We start from the raw sequence: 19,193 nt of genomic DNA on the forward strand, positions 1-19,193 counted from the left end.
ATGGTCAGGGGTCCCTTTACCTTTACTTTTACTATCAAATATTTCTCTCCATCTACTGGCTGAGTATGGTGGTGGGCATCTGTCTGCTCCTGTTTGCAGCATAGAAGCAGAACCATGCATGCACCCACATATTTCTTGAAAGCTTTTAAAAAAAATCCTTTACACAAAGTTTGCTTTGAGAGAGATGTGCTGCCGCACATTTGAGTGAACTCAGCCCCTGGAGAGGAGGGGGAGTTTTCCCCTCTAGAAATATGTGAATAGAGCTGTCCAGCTTGACCTTGATGCTCCTGCAATGCATATTGATATTTCTTTTTTCTTTTTAATGCTTGGCTTTTGCACAGCCAGGAGATTGGCTGGGTCCATTAGCCAGGGAAAACCCAGGGATCTATCCGAGCATCTCTTTGTTTCTTCCAATGACATTAGTGAAGCTTGGAGGACCAGGATGGGGCTGGGCTAGCCAATGGGAAGATCCTGGCAGCACTCAGATGGGAAATGTTATGTACTGAGTTAGATAGGATCCAAAATGCAGCAGTCTGATTGGTCCTAGAACAATAGGATCCAGAATGCAGCAGTCTGATTGGTCCTAGAACAATAGGATCCAGAATGCAGCAGTCTAATTGGTCCTAGAACAAAAGGATCCAAATTGCAGCAGTCTGATTGGTCCTAGAACAATAGGATTCAGAATGCAGCAGTCTGATTGGCCCTAGAACAATAGGATCCAGAATGCAGCAGTCTGATTGGTCCGCAGGAGCCACCCAATCAAACTCCAGGTGGAAGTGAATCCGCAACCTGATTGGCCTACAGGAGAATCCCGGAATTAACCAATCACATGGGTCCCATTGTGTAAATAATGTATATAAAGCAGACATTCTGCGGGAACTTCCATTCCTCACTAGTATGGGCTGAATAAAGAGCATGAAATCCACTCTCGATTCCGAGTATGAGTATATTTCAGGAAATGTACCTTAGGCAGAGACAGGGAACCTGCGGCCCTCCAACTGTTGGTGGACTCCAACGCCCAACAGTTCAGGCCAATGGGGTGAATGGTCAGGCATGATGGGAGTGGTAGTCAAACCACATCTAGAGGAACACAGGTCTCCTGTCTCTACTTCCTGCCTGACTCCATCCTCACTTCCTGCCTCAACTCTATCAATCAGAGTTCCTCCCATAAACCACATCCCTCCCCATTTCTTATTTATAATAATAATAATAATAATTTATTATTTGTACCCCACCCATCTGGCTGGGTTTCCCCATCCACTCTGGGCGGCTTCCACAGAGACAAAAAATACACTAAAATGCCACACATTAAAAACTTCCCTGAACAGGGCTGCCTTCAGATGTCTTCTGAATGTCAGGTAGTTGTTTTTCTCTTTGACATCTGATGGGAGGGCGTTCCACAGGGTGGGTGCCACTACCGAGAAGGCCCTCTGCCTGGTTCTCTGTAGCTTTGCTTCTCGCAGTGAGGGAGCTGCCAGAAGGCCCTGAGCGCTGGACCTCAGTGTCTGGGCAGAATGATGGGGGTGGAGACACTCCTTCAGGTATACTGGGCCGCAATGGAAGAACTAAGTCGCATGAGCATTATTTTGGTGGCATTTGCAAAACAAATCAGGCTGCAGCATCTACCCGCTCTCCCTACTCCGCAGGTGAAAGGTGGTGCCCTCCCCAACGGGGAATCTCCACCCCTCCAAATGCTGGGTTCATGGGATCGTGCCATAGGTGGTTCTGGATTCCAGACCATCTGGAGGGGGTCAAAGATGACATGTGTCCACAAAGCACTGTGGGGCTGAAGACCAGGCTGCCCTGACGCTTAGCCAAGCTCAGAGTCTGGGACCAAGTTGAGAAAGCCAGGCAGGTGGCCCCCATGAACAGAGGGAGGAGGGCCACCCCTGACCACTGGTCTTGCCAGCTAGGGATGATGGGAGCTGTAGTCCAAAAACAGCTGGAGACCCAAGTTTGGGTAGCACTGCTCTTGCTGAAGCAAGGATGGGGAACAGCTGTGGCCCTCCAGATGTTGTCGGACTCACAGCTTCCAGCAGCCCTAGCGAGAATGGCCAGTGGCTGGTAGGGTGGGAGCAACATCTGGAGGGGTCCTGTCAGGGGCTCCTTGGGGGCAGGAGGCAAGAGGGAAGGACAAATTCTTGTTGCTGAGAACCAGACACCCCATTTGTAGGGGGCATCGGGTGTCCCCACCCAGGCAGAGTGTGTGGAGCGGAGCCTTAGGGGGACAGAGTCCCAGAAACGTGCCCTGTTTCACTTTTCACAGCTTGGCCGGAGGGACCCGCCAACCATTTGGACGTCTTCGTAGTTTCCATTTGGTTTTCAAGCCTCTTGCCTCGTTCCTCATATACCTTGGAATCGTGGCTTCTGGACCTTGAACAAAAACCTGTTCCTTGCTGTCCATTAAGAGTCGCTGCTGTTGTGTGTGTGTGTCTGTGTGTGTGGCGGGAGCCCGGCCTTCCCCATCCTTGAGTGAAATGCTCTCATAAGAACACCAGAGGGCAGCACTGTCCAACGATCTGATTCTGAGTGTTGTAAACCAGCTAGGACTGTTTTAGTAGTATAGTGGTACCTTGGGTTAAGTACTTCATTTGTTCTGGAGGTCCGTTCTTAACCTGAAACTGTTCTTAACCTGAGGTACCACTTTAGCTAATGGGGCCTCCTGCTGCCGCCGCACCACCAGAGCACAATTTCTGTTCTCATCCTGAAGCAAAGTTCTTAACCCGAGGTACTGTTTCTGGGTTAGCGGACTCCGTAACCTGAAGCATCTGTAACCTGAGGTACCACTGTACAGTCATACCTCGGGTTACAGATGCTTCAGGTTGCTTTTTTCGGGTTATGGACCCGCCAAAACCTGGAAATACCAGAATGGGTTACTTCTGGGTTTTGGTGGTCATGCATGCACTAAAGTGCTAAATCATGCTTTGTGCATGCGCAGAAGCACCGAATCACACCCCGCATATGCGCAGATGCGCCGCTGCAGGTTGTGAACATTCATCCCACATGGATCATGTTCGCAACCCGAGCATCCACTGTACTCTGCCCTTCTTGGCAATTAAGCCCAACTGAGAAACAAAACAAGTTTCAGGACACATGGGACGTTAAGGCACAGGTGGGGAGCTGTCAGCTGATGGACACACAGGTGTGGTATGGGGGAAAAGACGCCATGAGCCAGCTGGTGAGCCCAGACTGGTCCACAAGCTGGAGGCTTCCTATAACCAGACAGATGGGGGCTGCTCCCATGAGTGCTGGCCCTATTGCATTGGGGGAGACAGCCCCCAACCCCTGCAAAATTACCATCTGGGAAAATGTCCCCCTGGAGGAACGGCAGATTCAAGACACCGAGCGTACTCTGTTGGGTCCTTCCCACCACCCTTCAGATCCATCAAAACCACCCCAAGCCCCAAGATACTGGTGAAAGCCCAGGCCTAAAGCTATCATTCCCACGTGGCAGTTTGAGGTCTCCCTTCCCTGAGTCCTCCTTGGGATGAGGAAGACATGTGCTGTGGACCAGAACTCTCCCAGTTCTCCCAGGGAAGGATGGGCCAGCATGGGTGGAGAGGAGTATAAAAGCTCCAGGACTGACGCAACACCTCGTCTAACTCAGGTCCCTGTAACTGTAGCTGGTCCACAGAATGGATCCCCAGCATTGATGGAGCAGTGGTGTCAGAAGTGGGATATGTGCTTGTTTGCAGCTTGGGTGCTGGCTCCTGCATGAGTTCATTCTCCCCTACCAGGTTTTGCCAAGCCAACTGTTATTCACGTAGGAACATGTGGTGTCAGGTGTGCGTGCAGGAGCTGGGCCCTGTGACCAACAGGACTCTGCAGGATTGGGGCCTTCCTAAGTTTGTTCTGAAGAGGCAAGACACGACCACACAGGTGAGCCGATTGGTAACTCACAGCACCTGGTGGCAAGAGCCGGGAAGGGATATAAGGTCAGAATTTTCCCTTCGGCTCTTTGCCTTGCTGCGTTTGGTTCCTTGACTCCTTGTTTCTTGATCCTCGGACCCTTGACTTCGTGACTCCCAGGTCTCTGACCCTCGGACTCTTGGCTTCCTGACTGCTGGCTTCTGGACTCCCGTTCCTGCTCCCACCCCGCCATCTTGCCCCCGGTCCCGACGTCCCCAGCCGGGACTTTGCTCGCCCGTGAACTGGACCGTGACACATGGACTCGGTGAAAAATTCAACACAAATACAATTTTGGAAATGTTTCTCAAGTCACGAATGAATTCTTTCACACAAAGAAGACGGACAAGGGACTGGGAACACCAAGAAGACAAGAACTATCAGGAAGCCTGTGAACCTCCCAGTTTTCACGGTGAGGAACAAACAGAGTTGTGAGGAGAAGGAAGCCCCACTGGGTACCATTCCAGGCCCCGTAGGAAGGGTACTCTTCCCCGCCTTCAATCTTTTTCCTCTCCGTGAGTGATGATATGGACGAGGTTCTTATAGTCCAGGTTGCCGGTCACGTCCGGAGGGAAGGCTGCAAACATTTGGTCTATCTGCGGGAAAGAAGCAGGCAGGGAAAAGTTCTCTGGAGGTTCATTTTATCCAACGTTGCACCGGTTATACCAGGAATTGCAGTCCTCTAACTGCTTTGACTGATGCTCAAGCAGCACAACCCTATGCACATTTATTTAGAAGTAAGCAAGCCCTGTAAGGATGGTGCTGTGGGTTAAACCACAGAGTCTAGGACTTCCGATCAGAAAGTCGGCGGTTCGAATCCCCACGACAGGGTGAGCTCCCGTTGCTGGGTCCCAGCTCCTGCCCACCTAGCAGTTCGAAATCACCTCAAAGTGCAAGTAGATAAATAGGTACCGCTCCAGCGGGAAGGTAAACAGCGTTTCCGTGTGCTGCTCTGGTTTGCCAGAAGCGGCTTAGTCATGCTGGCCACATGACCCGGAAGCTGTATGCTGGCTCCCTCGGCCAATAAAGCGAGATGAGCGCCGCAACCCCAGAGTTGGCCACGACTGGACCTAATGGTCAGGGGTCCCTTTACCTTTTAAGCCCCTTAAGATGGGTGCTCAGTGGGACCAAGTGTGCATAGAGGATTGCACTCTTAATCAACCCAAGCTCTAGCATGCACAGTTACCTGGGAATAACTTGCACTGAAATCAATAGGCATTATATCTCAGTAGACATGCATAAGACTGCCAGCCAATTAGCAGCAGGGCAACCTTATGCCTGTTTCCTTGGAAGTAAGTCCTTCTGTGTTGTCAATGTGTTTAGACAGGGAGTCTTATTATCCTTATCGTTAGTCCGGGGGGGTTAGTGTAAAAATACTGCTGAATACTTGCTGGTGCCCCGCCAGCAGAAAAGCAACATTACTAAGCCAAAAATATTTTATATGAATATATGAAGAGGCTGCTGGATCAGGCCAATGGCCTGCACCTAGGCCAGCATCCTGTTCCATACAGACGGGGCTGCTGAGATGAGAGCACAGAGTGAGAGCACAGTCCTCTCGCTTGCTCTCACAATACTACAATTCCCAGGGTTCCCTGGAGGGAAGCAGAGAGAGAACCCTTGGTCCAGGAGACTTTTCTAGCCTACCAGGAGTTGCTGGGAAATGATCCTAGGATCATTTGCCAGCAACGCCCGTGCTCTGCTGCTCAGATATGGCCCATCCCTAAAAATAAAGGGAGCTGCTCTACGTTCTTGACGCAGGGTGGAGTTAAGTAAGCTGGAAGGTGTGCAGAGGAGGGCAACCAAGATGTTCAAATGTCTAGAAACCAAGCCTTATGAGGAACGGTTGAAGGAGTTGGGGATGTTTAGCCTGGAAAAGAGGAGATATAATAGCCATCTTCAAATATCTGAGGGGCTGTCGAATGAAAGGAGCAAGCTTGTTTTCTCCTCCTCTGGAGGGTAGCACCTAAACCAATAGCTTCAAGTTATAAGAACTTTCTGACAGAAAGAGCTGTCTGACAGTAGAATGGACTCCCTGGGAAGGTAGTGGACTTCTTGGAGGTTTTTAAGCAGAGGTTGAATGGCCATGGGTCAGGGATGCTTTAGTTGAGATTCAAATCATTGCAGGAGGTTGGACTAGGCAGGGAATGGCCTGGTTGGCCCAAGGGGGTGCAAAAATTGCACTTCACTCAGTGTGATGGCCTGGGATTCAGACTCGGATGCTGAACCTGAAGGATCCCAGCCTGCACAGGATTCCCCGCCTCCAGAACCAGCTGAGCCGGGGCTGGGGCCTGAGCCTGAAGGGTCCTCACCTGTGCTGGGTCCTCAGGTGCAGGCATCAGCTGAGCCTGCTCTGGCTCCTGAGGTGATGGAGGACCCATTGCCTGCAGGTGCTCCACTCTCAGCCCTGTCAGAGGAAGCTGAGGTTGCCTCTGGGTCCGGTAACCCTCCAGCCTCTCCTGAGCTGCAGACGCTCAGGGCAGAGAGGTGGAGGGAACTAAGTTCCCGCAGGAGGAATGCTCGCCTCCAGGCCAGGAGAGGTGAGTCACCAGAGGATCAGGGCCGCCCTGTGCCTCGGGGCAGATAAAAGCCAGCCAGCCCATTCCCAGGTTGCGGGAGCAACATTGTTGGTTGCTAGTTCCTGCCTGAACCCTGTCCTGCTTTCCTGCCTGAGCTCCTGACCCGCCCTGGCTCCCTGCTACCTTGCCTGTTCCTGACTTCACCTGACTCCCTGCCCTGCACCCAGCTTCAGCTACTACTGACTGCCTCCACATTGCACCTTTGACCATGGACCGGACTTGGACCTCGCCTCTTGGGTAACCCACAGGACCAGCACACTCTGGCTCGGACTGGATATGAGTCCTGCTTGTTTCTGCACGGCTTTGGGTGGCCAGGCAAGGACACAGGTTCCTCTGGGCACCTTGGCAGAGGAACGCAAGGGGCAGGGGCACTGATACAGCTCCTTACCAAAGGCGTAAGGGAGTCTATGTATACCCCTGGCTTGACTAGATGGCCCTCAGGGTCCTCTACAGCTCTACAATTCAATTATTCTAGGAGCATAGGAGGCAGAGCAGTGTTCTCAGTATTGCATATCGTGATGGACAGCAGTGGTCCAAGGTCCAGTTTCCCCCAGTTTTACATGCAGAAGCATAGCTGTCAACTTACAGATTTGAAAATAAGGGACCAGCAGCCTCGAAAATAAGGGATCAGCAGACAAAATAAGGGATTTTCCGGGCACAGGTATGTTCAACTTCTGAGCCCCTCCGAGTCAAAGGCAGAAAGTCTAGCCAGCAGCCAAACGAAGCCTCATCAATAAGGGACAGCAGCGGGACATGGCGCTGGGATAAGGGACTGTCCCGCCAAATAAGAGACGCTTGACAGCTATGCAGAAGCCAGGCACTGAATGCCAAGCTGTCTTCTGTTTCTGAGCTCCTGCCCTCCCACTTAGCCCATTCAACGCCTGCCTTTCCCCAAGGCCTCTTCTTACCTCCTCCTTCGAAAACCGTTCTCCTTGCGTCATCAGCATCTCCTTGATGCTGCAATACAAAGCAGGGGACAGATGGAGGACCACGAGGGAGCAAAACCCCAGAGCAAAATGACAAGGAAAGCTTTGAGAGGAGCAGAGGCTGCAACCGCTTAATTGAAGGGCCTGAGAGACAGATGGCCCTCATATCTCATAATCAAAGAATGAAACAGGAAAGGATTCACCACGAAGCTTCCAAAATCAGCACCAACATCATTTCGGCTAGCATCCTGTTCTCACAGTGGCCACCCGGAAGCCCCAGTGGGAAACTCACAAGCAGGTTGCAAGCGTGGGAGCAATTCTCCCTTCCTGTGGCTTCTAGAAACTGGTATTCAGAAGATTTACTACTCTGGCTGTGGATACAGAGCGTAGGCACCATGGCTAGTAGCCGTCAATAGCCTTTTCCTCCATGAAATTGTCCACCCGCCCCCCCCTTTAAAGTCATCCAAACTGATGGTGATCCCTGCCTCATGTGGTAGGGAGTTCCACAGGTACTTACTAGTTCGCCTTCAGGCCTTTGCCTTCTGGATCGAACACTTTGAAAGCGTTCAGAATAGTCTCTTCTGGATCCGCACCTGAAAGTCACAGAAAAGAGATCTGGAAAGTGAAATACTTATGGGAGGCTGGCCTGTTCTCTCCATCACTGTGGGGGGAGGGTGTTCTTACATTGCTGGGGGTTGGACTAGATGACCCTTGGGGTCCCTTCCAATAATAATAATTATTAAATATAATTATTTATACCCCGCCCATCTGGCTGAGTTTCCTCGGCCACTCTGGGCGGCTTCCAATCGGGTGTTAAAAACAATATAGCATTAAATATTTAAAACTTCCCTAAACAGGGCCGCCTTCAGATGTCTTTTAAAGATAAGATAGCTGCTTATTTCCTTGACATCTGAAGGGAGGGCGTTCCACAGGGTGGGCGCCACTACCGAGAAGGCCCTCTGCCTGGTTCCCTGTAGCTTTGCTTCTCGCAATGAGGGAACCGCCAGAAGGCCCTCGGTGCTGGACCTCAGTATCTGGGCTGAATGATGGGGTGGAGACGCTCCTTCAGGTATACAGAACCGAGGCCATTTAGGGCTTTAAAGGTCAGCACCAACACTTTGAATTGTGCTCAGAAATGTACTGGGAGCCAATGCAGGTCTCTCAGGACCAGTGTTATGTGGTCCCAGCGGCCACTCCCAGTCACCAGTCTAGCTGCCGCATTCTGGATTAATTGCAGTTTCCAGGTAACCTTCAAAGATAGCTCCACGTAGAGCGCACTGCAGTAGTCCAAGCAGGAGATAACCAGAGCATGCACCACTCTGGCGAGACAATCCACAGGCAGGTAGGGTCTCAGCCTGTGTACCTGGTAGACAGCCGCCCTGGACACAGAATTAACCTGCGCCTCCATGGGCAGTTGTGGGTCCAAAATGACTCCCAGGCTGCGCACCTGGTCCTTCAGGGGCACAGTTACCCCATTCAGGACCAGGGAGTCCCCCACACCCACCCGCCCCCTGTCTCCCCAAAACAGTACTTCTGTCCTGTCAGGATTCAACCTCAATCTGTTAGCCGCCATCCATCCTCCAACCGCCTCCAGGCACTCACATCTCTATGATTCTATGTGTGTGGCAAGGTGGTTGGAGCAGACAGTGAGGAGATGCCAAGAACCTCTTCCCAGAAGGTGCTCCTTGCTTGTGGCATGGGGGGAAACACCTTCTATCCTCGTCTCCGATCTCACCTTTAAGTTTTTCTCCAAACATGGTCAGGAACACTGTGAAATTGATAGGCCCAGGAGCTTCCTTGACCATGTCGTCCAGTTCTTCATTCTTCACATTCAAGCGTCCTGAGGAAGGAGGGAAACATGACAGAGTAGAACAGGCACCCCCATCTTCAGCCCTCCAGATGTTTTAGACTACAGTTCCCATCATCCCTCACCACTGGTCCTGTTAGCTAGGGATCATGGGAGTTGTAGGCCAAAACAACTGGAGGGCCACAGGTTGGGGATGCCTGGAGTAGAAGAACTCTAGGGGAGATTTGTCAACGATCCATTCAAATATCGAACTAATAATAATAATAATTTATTATTTATACGCCACCCACCTGGCTGGGCTTCCCCAGCCACTCTGGGTGGCTTCCAACAAAATATTAAAATACCATAATACATCAAACATTAAAAGCTTCCCTAAACAGGGCTGCCTTCAGATGTCTTCTAAAAGTTTGGTAGTTGTTTTCTTCTCTTTGACATCTGGTGGGAGGAAGTTCCACAGGGTGGGCGCCACTACCGAGAAGGCCCTCTGCCTGGTTCCCTGTAACTTGGCTTCTCGCGGTGAGGGAACCGCCAGAAGGCCCTCAGCGCTGGACCTCAGTGTCCAAGTAGAACGATGGGGATGGAGATGATCCTTCAGATATACTGGACAGAGGCCGTTTAGGAATTATCACTTTAAGCCTGTGCAACAGGAGCAGGCAGCTTGCCGCCTTTTGGGAGAGTATAATTTCCACCAGCCCCAGCAAGCAGAGCCGATAGCCGTGGGTGACGCGTGTTTTAGTTTGAAAAGAGAGCACCGTGTTGGCCACACCAGATTGAGAGGCCCACCACCAAACCTTTGGCAACTGACCAACTGCATCTGGTGGCCCACCAGAGGACTGTTTTGTTACCTGGAACTGCAAAAATTAGGGTTGCTGGGCACACAACAGGCCACTATAAATAGTTCACAGGGCTCATGAGAGGCAGTGTGGTGTAGTGGTTACAATGCTAGACTGGGATCTAGGGTTCCAACAAGCGTTCAAATCCATGAAGCCTATTGGAACTCGCCTTGGGCCAGTTTCTGCCTCCCAGTCTCACCTCCCTCACAGGTTTGTTGTGGAGATTAAATAAGCAGGAGGAGATCCACTTCTTGGAGGAAAGGGTGAGATATAAATGCAGGGAATGAATGAATGAATGAATGAATGAATGAATGAATGCAGACTGGTTTGGGCTTGATGGGTTACAAGTCCTGCTGAACTTTCAGAAAGATCCCAGATCTTTGAACAGCAAACGATTCAGATTTCTGCATGTTTGGTTTTTCAGACTTTGTGGGAATCGACATTTTGAATTTAAGTTGGTGGACCTGGCAGAGAATTTTAGTTGGGTGGTAAGAGGAGAGAAAATGTTGGCAATTGAAATAGGCCTTTTCGTTGAAAAAAAAAATCCATGCATGCTTTATGTATGTCTATTTATTAAAAATGCTTCTAGGCTGCTCTTTGGGGTTGTTTTTTTAATCCAACTTGAGTCCTATTCAGAGCAGAACCACTGAAATTAATGAACCCAAGACGCCCAATCTTCTCTATGCATTTAAAGCAGAATCACAACACTTCAAACAGGCGTGGTCTCCCCTAAAGAATTCTGGGAGATGTAGTTTGTGAAGGGTGCTGAGAGTAGTTAGTAGGGCATCCTATCCCCCTCCCAGAACTACAATTCCCAGAGTTCCCTAGGAAGAGGAATACACTGTCTGGGAATTGTAGTCTCTTTAAAGTGGTATGATACTGCTTTAAATGTATACAGTGCAGATGGGGCCTAACTCAGGTTCATTAATTTCAGTGGGTCTACTCTGCGTAGGACCAGCAATGAATGCAACCTTTCCCCCCCCCCGCCCCCTTTTTATACAAAGATACCAGGTTGCTATACAAAGGTAAAGAAAAGCAAAACAGACAAATCCTGTGTAATACAGTTATGGATAATACATCATAATATTAAATAAAAACACTAGACGCAGTTTTAAAAGCAGACAGCCTAGATACAAAACCATAAAAATATAAGGTTTGTCCTGGTTCTGCTTACTAGCTTTTGGGTGTTTTATAGGGTTTCTTTGCTTACCTAATGCGGCGAACGTATCTCTCAGGTCTGCTTTGTCAATGAACCCATCGCGGTTCTGATCCATGATAGTGAAGGCCTAAATGAGGGATATCAGGGCACAGTTGTGTTACCTGGCCACATTGCAAGGTCGTGCTAGATGCAGAAATTGCTTTCCTGAGAATCTTGGCATTATTATTAGGGGTAATTACATCCGCAAATGTGTGCATTAGGAGAAATTCACACTAAAATGGTGGTGAATTTTCACGAGGGCTTTAAAATAAATGCATTGCCAGATGGTACACAACACCAGTGCAGTTAGGGAAAATGTACAAAACTAGTTCAAATATATGTTGGAAGTGTAAGGAAAAGGAGGGGACATTTTATCATATGTGGTGGGATTGTAAGGTAATTTTAAAAAATTGGGAAATGATATACAATGAATTGAAGAAAATGTTCCATTTAACATTTGTTAAAAAACCTGAAGCATTGTTATTAGGGATTGTAGGGAAAGATGTGCCAAAAAAGCTGAAAAACATCTTCATGTATGTGACAACGGCCGCGAGAGTTTTAATAGCACAAGGATGGAAGACTGAAGAAACCCCCAACTAAAGAATCATGGCAAGAAAAAATGATGGATTATGCAGAACTGGCAAAACTGACATACAAGCTACGGGACAAGGATAACTGTGACTTTAAAGATGAATGGGAACCTTTTACAAAGTATTTGAAGATGCAACAATGCGAACTGGACTCCTTGGCTAGTTTTGAATAAACATTCACAAACTTTTTATTGATAATAATCAGCTAAATAGTTTGAGGTTCTATACAACTGTGTAACATGCAGAAAACAGCATTTTTAGAGAAATCAAAGACTGGAACTGAGGGAAGTCAAGGAGTGGGGGTGGGTGGGTTCTGTGGGGGGAGGGAGGGAAAATGGGGGTGGAATAAGGATGATATGTTTCTGGATAATATGTTTTGTTTTACTTTTGAATAAAAAAGTTATTTAAAAATAATAATAATAAAATAAAATCAATGCATTGCGAAATGCTGCGGGAATGTGGTCACTGCAAATTGGGGAAAAAATAGGATGGGGGACGGGGACGGAGTGAAAATCAACCCAGAGTATGCACCACCTGCTGGTGTTTTGCCATGGGTTGAAATTGGCAGGAGTCTTGTATTCCAGCATTTAAGCTCTGGTATTGTGAGCAGGTTCCACGGCTGAGACCGGGCTTCCCATTTAAGCCCCTTTTAATTGGTTTCTAGAACCTTTAGTCTCTGAGAATGTGGACTCACCCAGGACTTGGCATGGAATTCTGTGCTTAAAATAAACGAGTAAAAGAATTGGCCTAGCCTGCCCTCAAGGCTCCCTGCGGCCGGCTGATTTGGGATAGCAAGTGAACACCTGCAAAGAGGTGCTGCTTTTATTACAGGTGTGGAACAGAGACTGAGAGATGAGCCAAAGGCTCTTCAAGGGAGTTTGTGGAGAGTGAGATTTGAATGTGGAGCTGCTTCTTTGACTCAGTGCACAGCCAGCCTGGACTGCTTTCTCAGAATGATCTAGGAAGCTAACAAAATTTTGTTAGCTAAAAATTGCAAACTACAAGATTTACCAACAGTGGAGGACTGGCAGATCATAGAATCATAGAATTATAGAGTTGGAAGAGACCACAAGGGCCATCGAGTCCAACCCCCTGCCAAGCAGGAAACACCATCAGAGCACTCCTGATGAAGATGATGGAATATTTGGAGCTGGCCAACCTAACCGGAAGAATCCGTGATCAGAAGGAGGAGGAGTATCAAGATGAATGGAAGAAATTTAAGGACTATTTAAATAAATATGTTAAGTTAATCTAAGTAGAACTACTTGTGAGTAACTGATTGGCCTAGGAGATAACTATGTTAAATTACATCATACTATGGATTGAAGTCAATATGGAAAGGAAGAAAGATGTTAAATGATTAAGAAATTATTATTGGAAAATAGTGTTGGAAAACTGCGACAATGAATAATTTGGAAACTCAGCTAGTGGGATTTGAGGAAGTCATATAACAATGGTGCAAAAGTGGATATCTAACAGTTAAGATAAATGTTTGTTTGCTTGTCTTTTTTCTCTTTAATGTAATGTTTTCTTTTTTCTTTTTATTATTGTTATATAAATTTAGAAACTTGATAATTTTTTTTTTGAAAAAACAAACAAAACCAGAATGATTTAGGAAGATTTTGGGTGCAACTCTCCCCCCAAAGGCCATTCCCTGTCTTGACGTACCTCCTTGAATTCCTGGATCTGAGCCTGCTCAAACATGGAAAAGACATTGGAGTTGGCGCCTTCGGATCGCTTCTTGGCTTTCTTGGGAGACTTTGAGAGAAGCAAGGGGGAGAATAGTTATTCACGGGTGCCCCCTTAAGCCTCGGAGCTGCATCAGGGCTGCAACAGAGGTGGGGAGCAGAAGGAAGGTGCTCCAGCTGCACAGCTAAAAAGCCAGCAGATTTTATCATTATCACTAAGCCGTCTTTACCATAGGGCTTAGTGGTGCATTGTGCCAGGGCGCCAGCCTCTCAGGGGCGCTCCAGAAAGCGGGGGAGCTGCGCGGCTTTGCTGGCAGCCTCCCCTTTCCCTACATACCCGCCAGTTGCGCCCCAACAACCATAAGGATTGCTCTCCTCCCGAGGAGGCTTGGGAGGGGTGCAATTTCACTCCCAAGCCTCTGCAGGGATCTCTCTCCCGCAGCGGCATGGGGGAGAGTAGCAGATGGCTGGCACTGTGCAGCTACGGTCGCCCCAACACTATCCGTGGTAATTTGGGGGCGCTGGGCAGATATTTGCACCCCAGCGCCACATCTGCAAAAGACGGCCCTGCATAGAATCACAGAACTGTAGAGTTGCGAAGGGACTCCCAGGGTCGTTATTACTATTAGTAATTGATTATTTATGCTGTTACTGTTTGATGCCCAGGTGGCTTCTAAGCAATTTGCCAAACACAAAAACCAGTTGCACCACACTGTTAAAATATGGAACAATTGGGGGGGAAAGTAGCTAAAATTCAGAACAAACCAATCCTATTAAAACATTAACCAATAAACATTCACCTATATATGTCCAATGTTTATTGGTTAATGTTTTAATAGGATTGGTTTGTTCTGTATTTTAGCTACTCTTTTTTTAAAAAAATTGTTCCATATACAGTGCCTAGGACTTGCCGATCAGAAGGTCGGCGGTTCGAATCCCCGTGATGGGGTGAGCTCCCGTTGCTTGGTCCCTGCTCCTGCCAACCTAGCAGTTCGAAAGCACGTCAAAGTGCAAGTAGATAAATAGGTACCACTCCGGCGGGAAGGTAAATGGCATTTCCGTGCACTGTTCTGGTTCGCCAGAAGCTGCTTAGTCATGCTGGCCACATGACCCGGAAGCTGTACGCCGGCTCCCTCGGCCAATAAAGCGAGATGAGTGCTGCAACCCCAGAATTGGCCACAACTGGACGTAATGGTCAGGGGCCCCTTTACCTTTACTATATATGTCCAATATCATGAAGGTGGCGGACTCTCCTCTATTGGAGTTTTTAAATCAGAGGTCTGTCAGGGATTCTTTAGCTGTGATTCCTGCATGGCAGGGGGTTGGACCAGATGACCCTTGGGGTGCCCACCTGCTCCACAATTATATGATTCTATGAAAAGAGGCCGTCAAACAAGAGGCCTTTTAAAGCATCCCGTTAAATTGTTCATACCCCACTCTTCATTATTCACACAATCCCAGAGGGAGGGCTTATTCCCATTTAACTTTCTGTTTTCCAGGCATTGCCCACACTTTAAAACTCCATGTCCGACTGCTCTTTCTCTGACTGAGTTTTCTCCCTGAAAACCCGCTCTTTCCTGCTGAATTGGCACAAGCGGCAACCTGCAGAAAACCCGAATTGCCATTTGTTGCGCTTCCGCTTTAAAGGGTGGCTTTTTGCAGGGAAAACTCAAGGCAAAAGCACAGTTCAGTGTGAATAACTTTTAAAACACAACAAATAAATATTTCACTTAAATATACAAGCAGACCGTATACTAACAGCTTAACTGCATCCGCTGAGTGAGGGGCAACACATTCTGGGAGCCTCCTCTCTCGGTTCATCTTAGCTGGTTTTACAGGTGAGTGTGAACCTTGGGAAATTCCTAAGTAAAGGTTTTTAGAACCACTATTCTGTGGACTTCACCGGAGAGCAATGTTTGCTGATCTAACAAATAGACAGGATATGGAACGCGAGGTTGCTCATTTTCTTCTCTTCTTGAGCGTTTGTGTTCCGTCATTTTATACTACGAGCCTTCTACAATTTATAAGCTACCTTTGAGGTCAGTGCACCCCAGTATTCTCTACAGCAACTCAGGGAGTTGCCTTGTGAAGAATTGGACCCTGAGTCTGTCTTGCGCAGTGCTGCCTACATCAACTGGCTGGACTTTCAGGTCATGGTCTCCAAGATCTCAGGTCAGGGTCTTTCTCAGTTGCCCGTGGGCATGCTGGGGACTCAGGCTGGCACTGTTTTCGAGCCGGGCACCTGGGAAAATGGCCAAATCCTCTTGGGTAGCCTTCGTCCTCGAAGTTCGTTGTCAGAACCACAACTTGCTGAAATAGTCAATTCCACAGCCTCACTATGAATTTCAGGCACGTCCAACAACAGGTTGATTGTGATCTACCGGTAGATCACTGGACGTCTGTGGCAGATCACCGGTAGATCACTGACTCCTCCCAAAGAAGCTAAACAACTTTGACCTGAACCGCAAAAAAATGGGTGGGCTTTCCTTCCAAAAAAAGGCTCAACAACTCTGAACAGAACCCCCCAAAATGGGGTAGATCACTGCCAGTTTTGAACTCTATGAGTAGATCGCAGTCTCTTGGGAGTTGGCCACCCCTGAATTATATGAACGACTTTCCTTTGGTTCTGTCCTGAACCCCAAACCATTCAGCTTTAATTGGATGCGGCTGGGTGGGGAGAATACATAAGATGCTGTCTTAGACTGAGTTTGACCACTGGTCCGTCCCACCCAATCTTGTCTACATGGATTGGCAGCAGCTCTCTAGGTTTCCAGGCTCACCTGCAGGTGGACCTTTCATAGGAGACACACCTTTTATAGGAGACACGTTTTAGATTGTAGGTGGACTCTTCTGTTTTTAAGCTTTTATGGGAAAAGGGGTTGTCTTTTCTTTATAATCATTTTCCGGATTTAAATTATATCTATACATCATGTGCTTTTAATGATATTCTCACTTGGGGTTCGCTGCCCTGGAATCTTTGGGCAAGCAAGGAATATTTCAAGTATACAAACGAACCTGCGTTCCCACTAACTTGTGGGGTAATTTGCATGCTTCCAAAACCTCAGAGAACAGTCATGAACTGCTGTAAAACTTCTCAGCCTCCTCTGATTCAAATCAGCTCCCCCAATTCATGTAGGCTGCGGTCCTTACCCCACTTACCTGGAAGTAAGCCCCACTGAATTCATTGGAGACATGTAAAGGAATGTGCTGTGAATCTAGCCTTGAACATCCTTGCGAAGGGGAACCTGATCCATTGCCCAGATTCACCTGTTAAGCAGCTCTTCTTCACCTGAGATCAATAACCAGCCAGTGGCATAGCGTGGGTTGTCAGCACCCGGGGCAAGGCAAGTAATTTGCACCCCCTAACCCGTGGATTTGCGCCCCCTAACCCGTGGATTTGCTCCCCCTAACCCGTGGATTTGCGCCCCCTAACCCGTGGATTTGCGCCCCCTAACCCTAACCCCCAGATGTTGCGCCCAGTGCGGCCGGCCCCCCCTGCACCCCCCACGCTACGCCACTGTAACCAGCCTGCTTTCCCAATATTTTCTGGGACCTGTTCTCACTCCATCCTCTGCCCTCTGCCCCAAATATCCCCTCTCTGACCCTCTTACTTACCATGTCTCAGACCAAACTGTGCAGTCCACAGTCCCGTTCCAAGAGGAATCTTTCAGCTGGTGCCCCTTCACTCCGGCTGCCGAGACAATAAATAGAGCCCATCCCAGATTAAAAATAAACCCATCTCCACTTTTGGCTGTGGCAGGTGAGTTAGTCCCCCTTTCTCTCTTCAACCCCCCCCCCATCTCCTTTCTCTCTTCTTAAATAACAGCTCATTGTCATGCGGTGACATGTGAGACGGACAACGGGCTCCAAGGTTAGAGGCATGCCGGGCGCCCTGACAGTTTCTCCATTTAAGACGTCGACGCAAGTCCTGCTCAGTGGCTGAATAATAGCTGGACACCTGCGTGTGTCAATTTCTCCTGGATGTGCAGCTGGAGGGGCAGCAGAAGTGTGTGTGTGTGTGTGTTAAATGGCACACCAAGCAGAATTACCAGCCGGCAGCGATGCATTTTGTGTCTGTGTGTGCATATCAGCCTTCAACAAACTTGGGGGCCTCCAGCTGTTTGGAGTTATGAATCCCTGGTGCAGCTATATAATGGGAGTTGTACAGTGGTACCTCAGCTTACAGACACTTCAGGTTACATATGCTTCAGGTTACAGACTCCGCTAACACAGAAATAGTACTTCGGGTTAAGAACTTTGCTTCAGGATGAGAACAGAAATCGCGTGGTGGCGGTGTGGTGGCAGAGGGAGGCCCCATTAGCTAAAGTGGTGCTTCAGGTTGAGAACAGTTTCAGGTTAAGAACGGACCTCCAGAACGAATTACCGTAAGTTCTTAACCCGAGGTACCACTGTAGTCCAAAATGGCTGGAGGGCACGAGACTGGCAAAGACTGGTGAGTGTATGTGTGTAAAAACGCAATTCCCATTGTTGTTGCTGTTAGCATTTTTGTCAATTTCCTTCTAAGCCACCATCTCAAGGCGTTTTATGCGCAGGAGAATCAAAAACAGTTAAAGGGACAGCAAACACATTGAAGGCAAGACGAAAACCCTGACAAGTGGACAGCCACGGCAGGGACCCATTTCACCAGCTGAAAAGTTCTGTCAGGACAAAATGGCCTTCAGCCGCTCCTGGAAAGTGTCTGTTGTTATCTTGACAGGAATTCTGCTCCGCAGAACCACACTGAAAGCCCTGCTCTATCCGCTCTTGAGCACTCCATCAGAGCAAATGGGTTTTCTCAGTGGCGTAGCGTGGGGGGGTGCAGGGGGGGCGGCCGCACCGGGCGCAACATCTGGGGGGTAGGGTTAGGGGGCGCAAATCCATGGGTTAGGGGGTGCAAATCCACGGGTTAGGGGGCACAAATTACTTGCCTTGCCCCGGGTGCTGACAACCCACGCTACGCCACTGGGTTTTCTGCTCATAGATGTGTAAGGGGTAAGGAGGTCCCTCAAGTCGGGCACGCTCTAGAGCAAGATTTCTCAACGTCCACGCTGTGGGGCAGTTTTCCTCTGTTTATACAAGATGCTGGGGCCCTGTCTGCTTGGGAGAGAGACCTTTCCGCTGACCCTGCCCTGACAGTCTTTGTGTTTATATTTTTAGCTTTTTACGCTGCCCCAGAGCATCTCCTTGCCTGGGGCCAGGAGCAGAGAGATACTTAGACAAGGGGGAAGGGGGCTGAAGGTGACACCCACAATACCCTGTCTTTGTCCTTGCTTGCAGCTGTCTTACTTGCACAGGATGAAAATGAATGATGAAGGTGGCAGCAGCTGCTGTTTTGGATGTGCTTCTGCACCACCCCTCTCCGAACTACATGGGAGAGTTGGAATTCAGTCTTCCAGGAAGGGGAGTCCTTCTCAGTCCCCAAAACAGAGCCTCCTATTTCTTCAGCCCTTCTTCAGTCTGTCCTTGCCCATGGAGACTCCCGCTCTCCCCATGCCTGACCAGTTGACCGTTGGCCATTGGGAACCCTGTGGGAGTTGACATCCAGCAACATCTAGAAGGCCGGAAGTGCCACATGTCTGATATACCCATATATATATGGGTAAAAAAAAAAAACATGATACCAAACAAGACACATATAACAAAGCTTCGCTATGAATTTAATTCTGCTG

General features: G+C 48.7%; 1 protein-coding gene across 1 annotated transcript; it reads right to left on the minus strand.

Annotated features, from left to right (window-relative positions):
• Positions 1 to 4,193: 4,193 nt before the first annotated feature.
• MYL2 (myosin light chain 2) lies at positions 4,194 to 17,277 on the minus strand. The gene is made up of 7 exons (XM_081923032.1): positions 17,140 to 17,277; positions 13,505 to 13,594; positions 11,259 to 11,334; positions 9,144 to 9,248; positions 7,926 to 8,001; positions 7,391 to 7,439; positions 4,194 to 4,502 (listed from the first exon to the last, which is right to left on the minus strand). The coding sequence occupies exons 1-7, from the start codon at positions 17,140 to 17,142 to the stop codon at positions 4,404 to 4,406; spliced, it is 498 nt and encodes a 165-aa protein (XP_081779158.1). The 5' UTR covers positions 17,143 to 17,277; the 3' UTR covers positions 4,194 to 4,403.
• Positions 17,278 to 19,193: the final 1,916 nt, after the last annotated feature.

The sequence above is a fragment of the Podarcis melisellensis genome (genome assembly GCF_964234715.1).
Source record: "Podarcis melisellensis genome assembly, chromosome: 8".
Lineage (NCBI taxonomy): Eukaryota > Metazoa > Chordata > Lepidosauria > Squamata > Lacertidae > Podarcis > Podarcis melisellensis.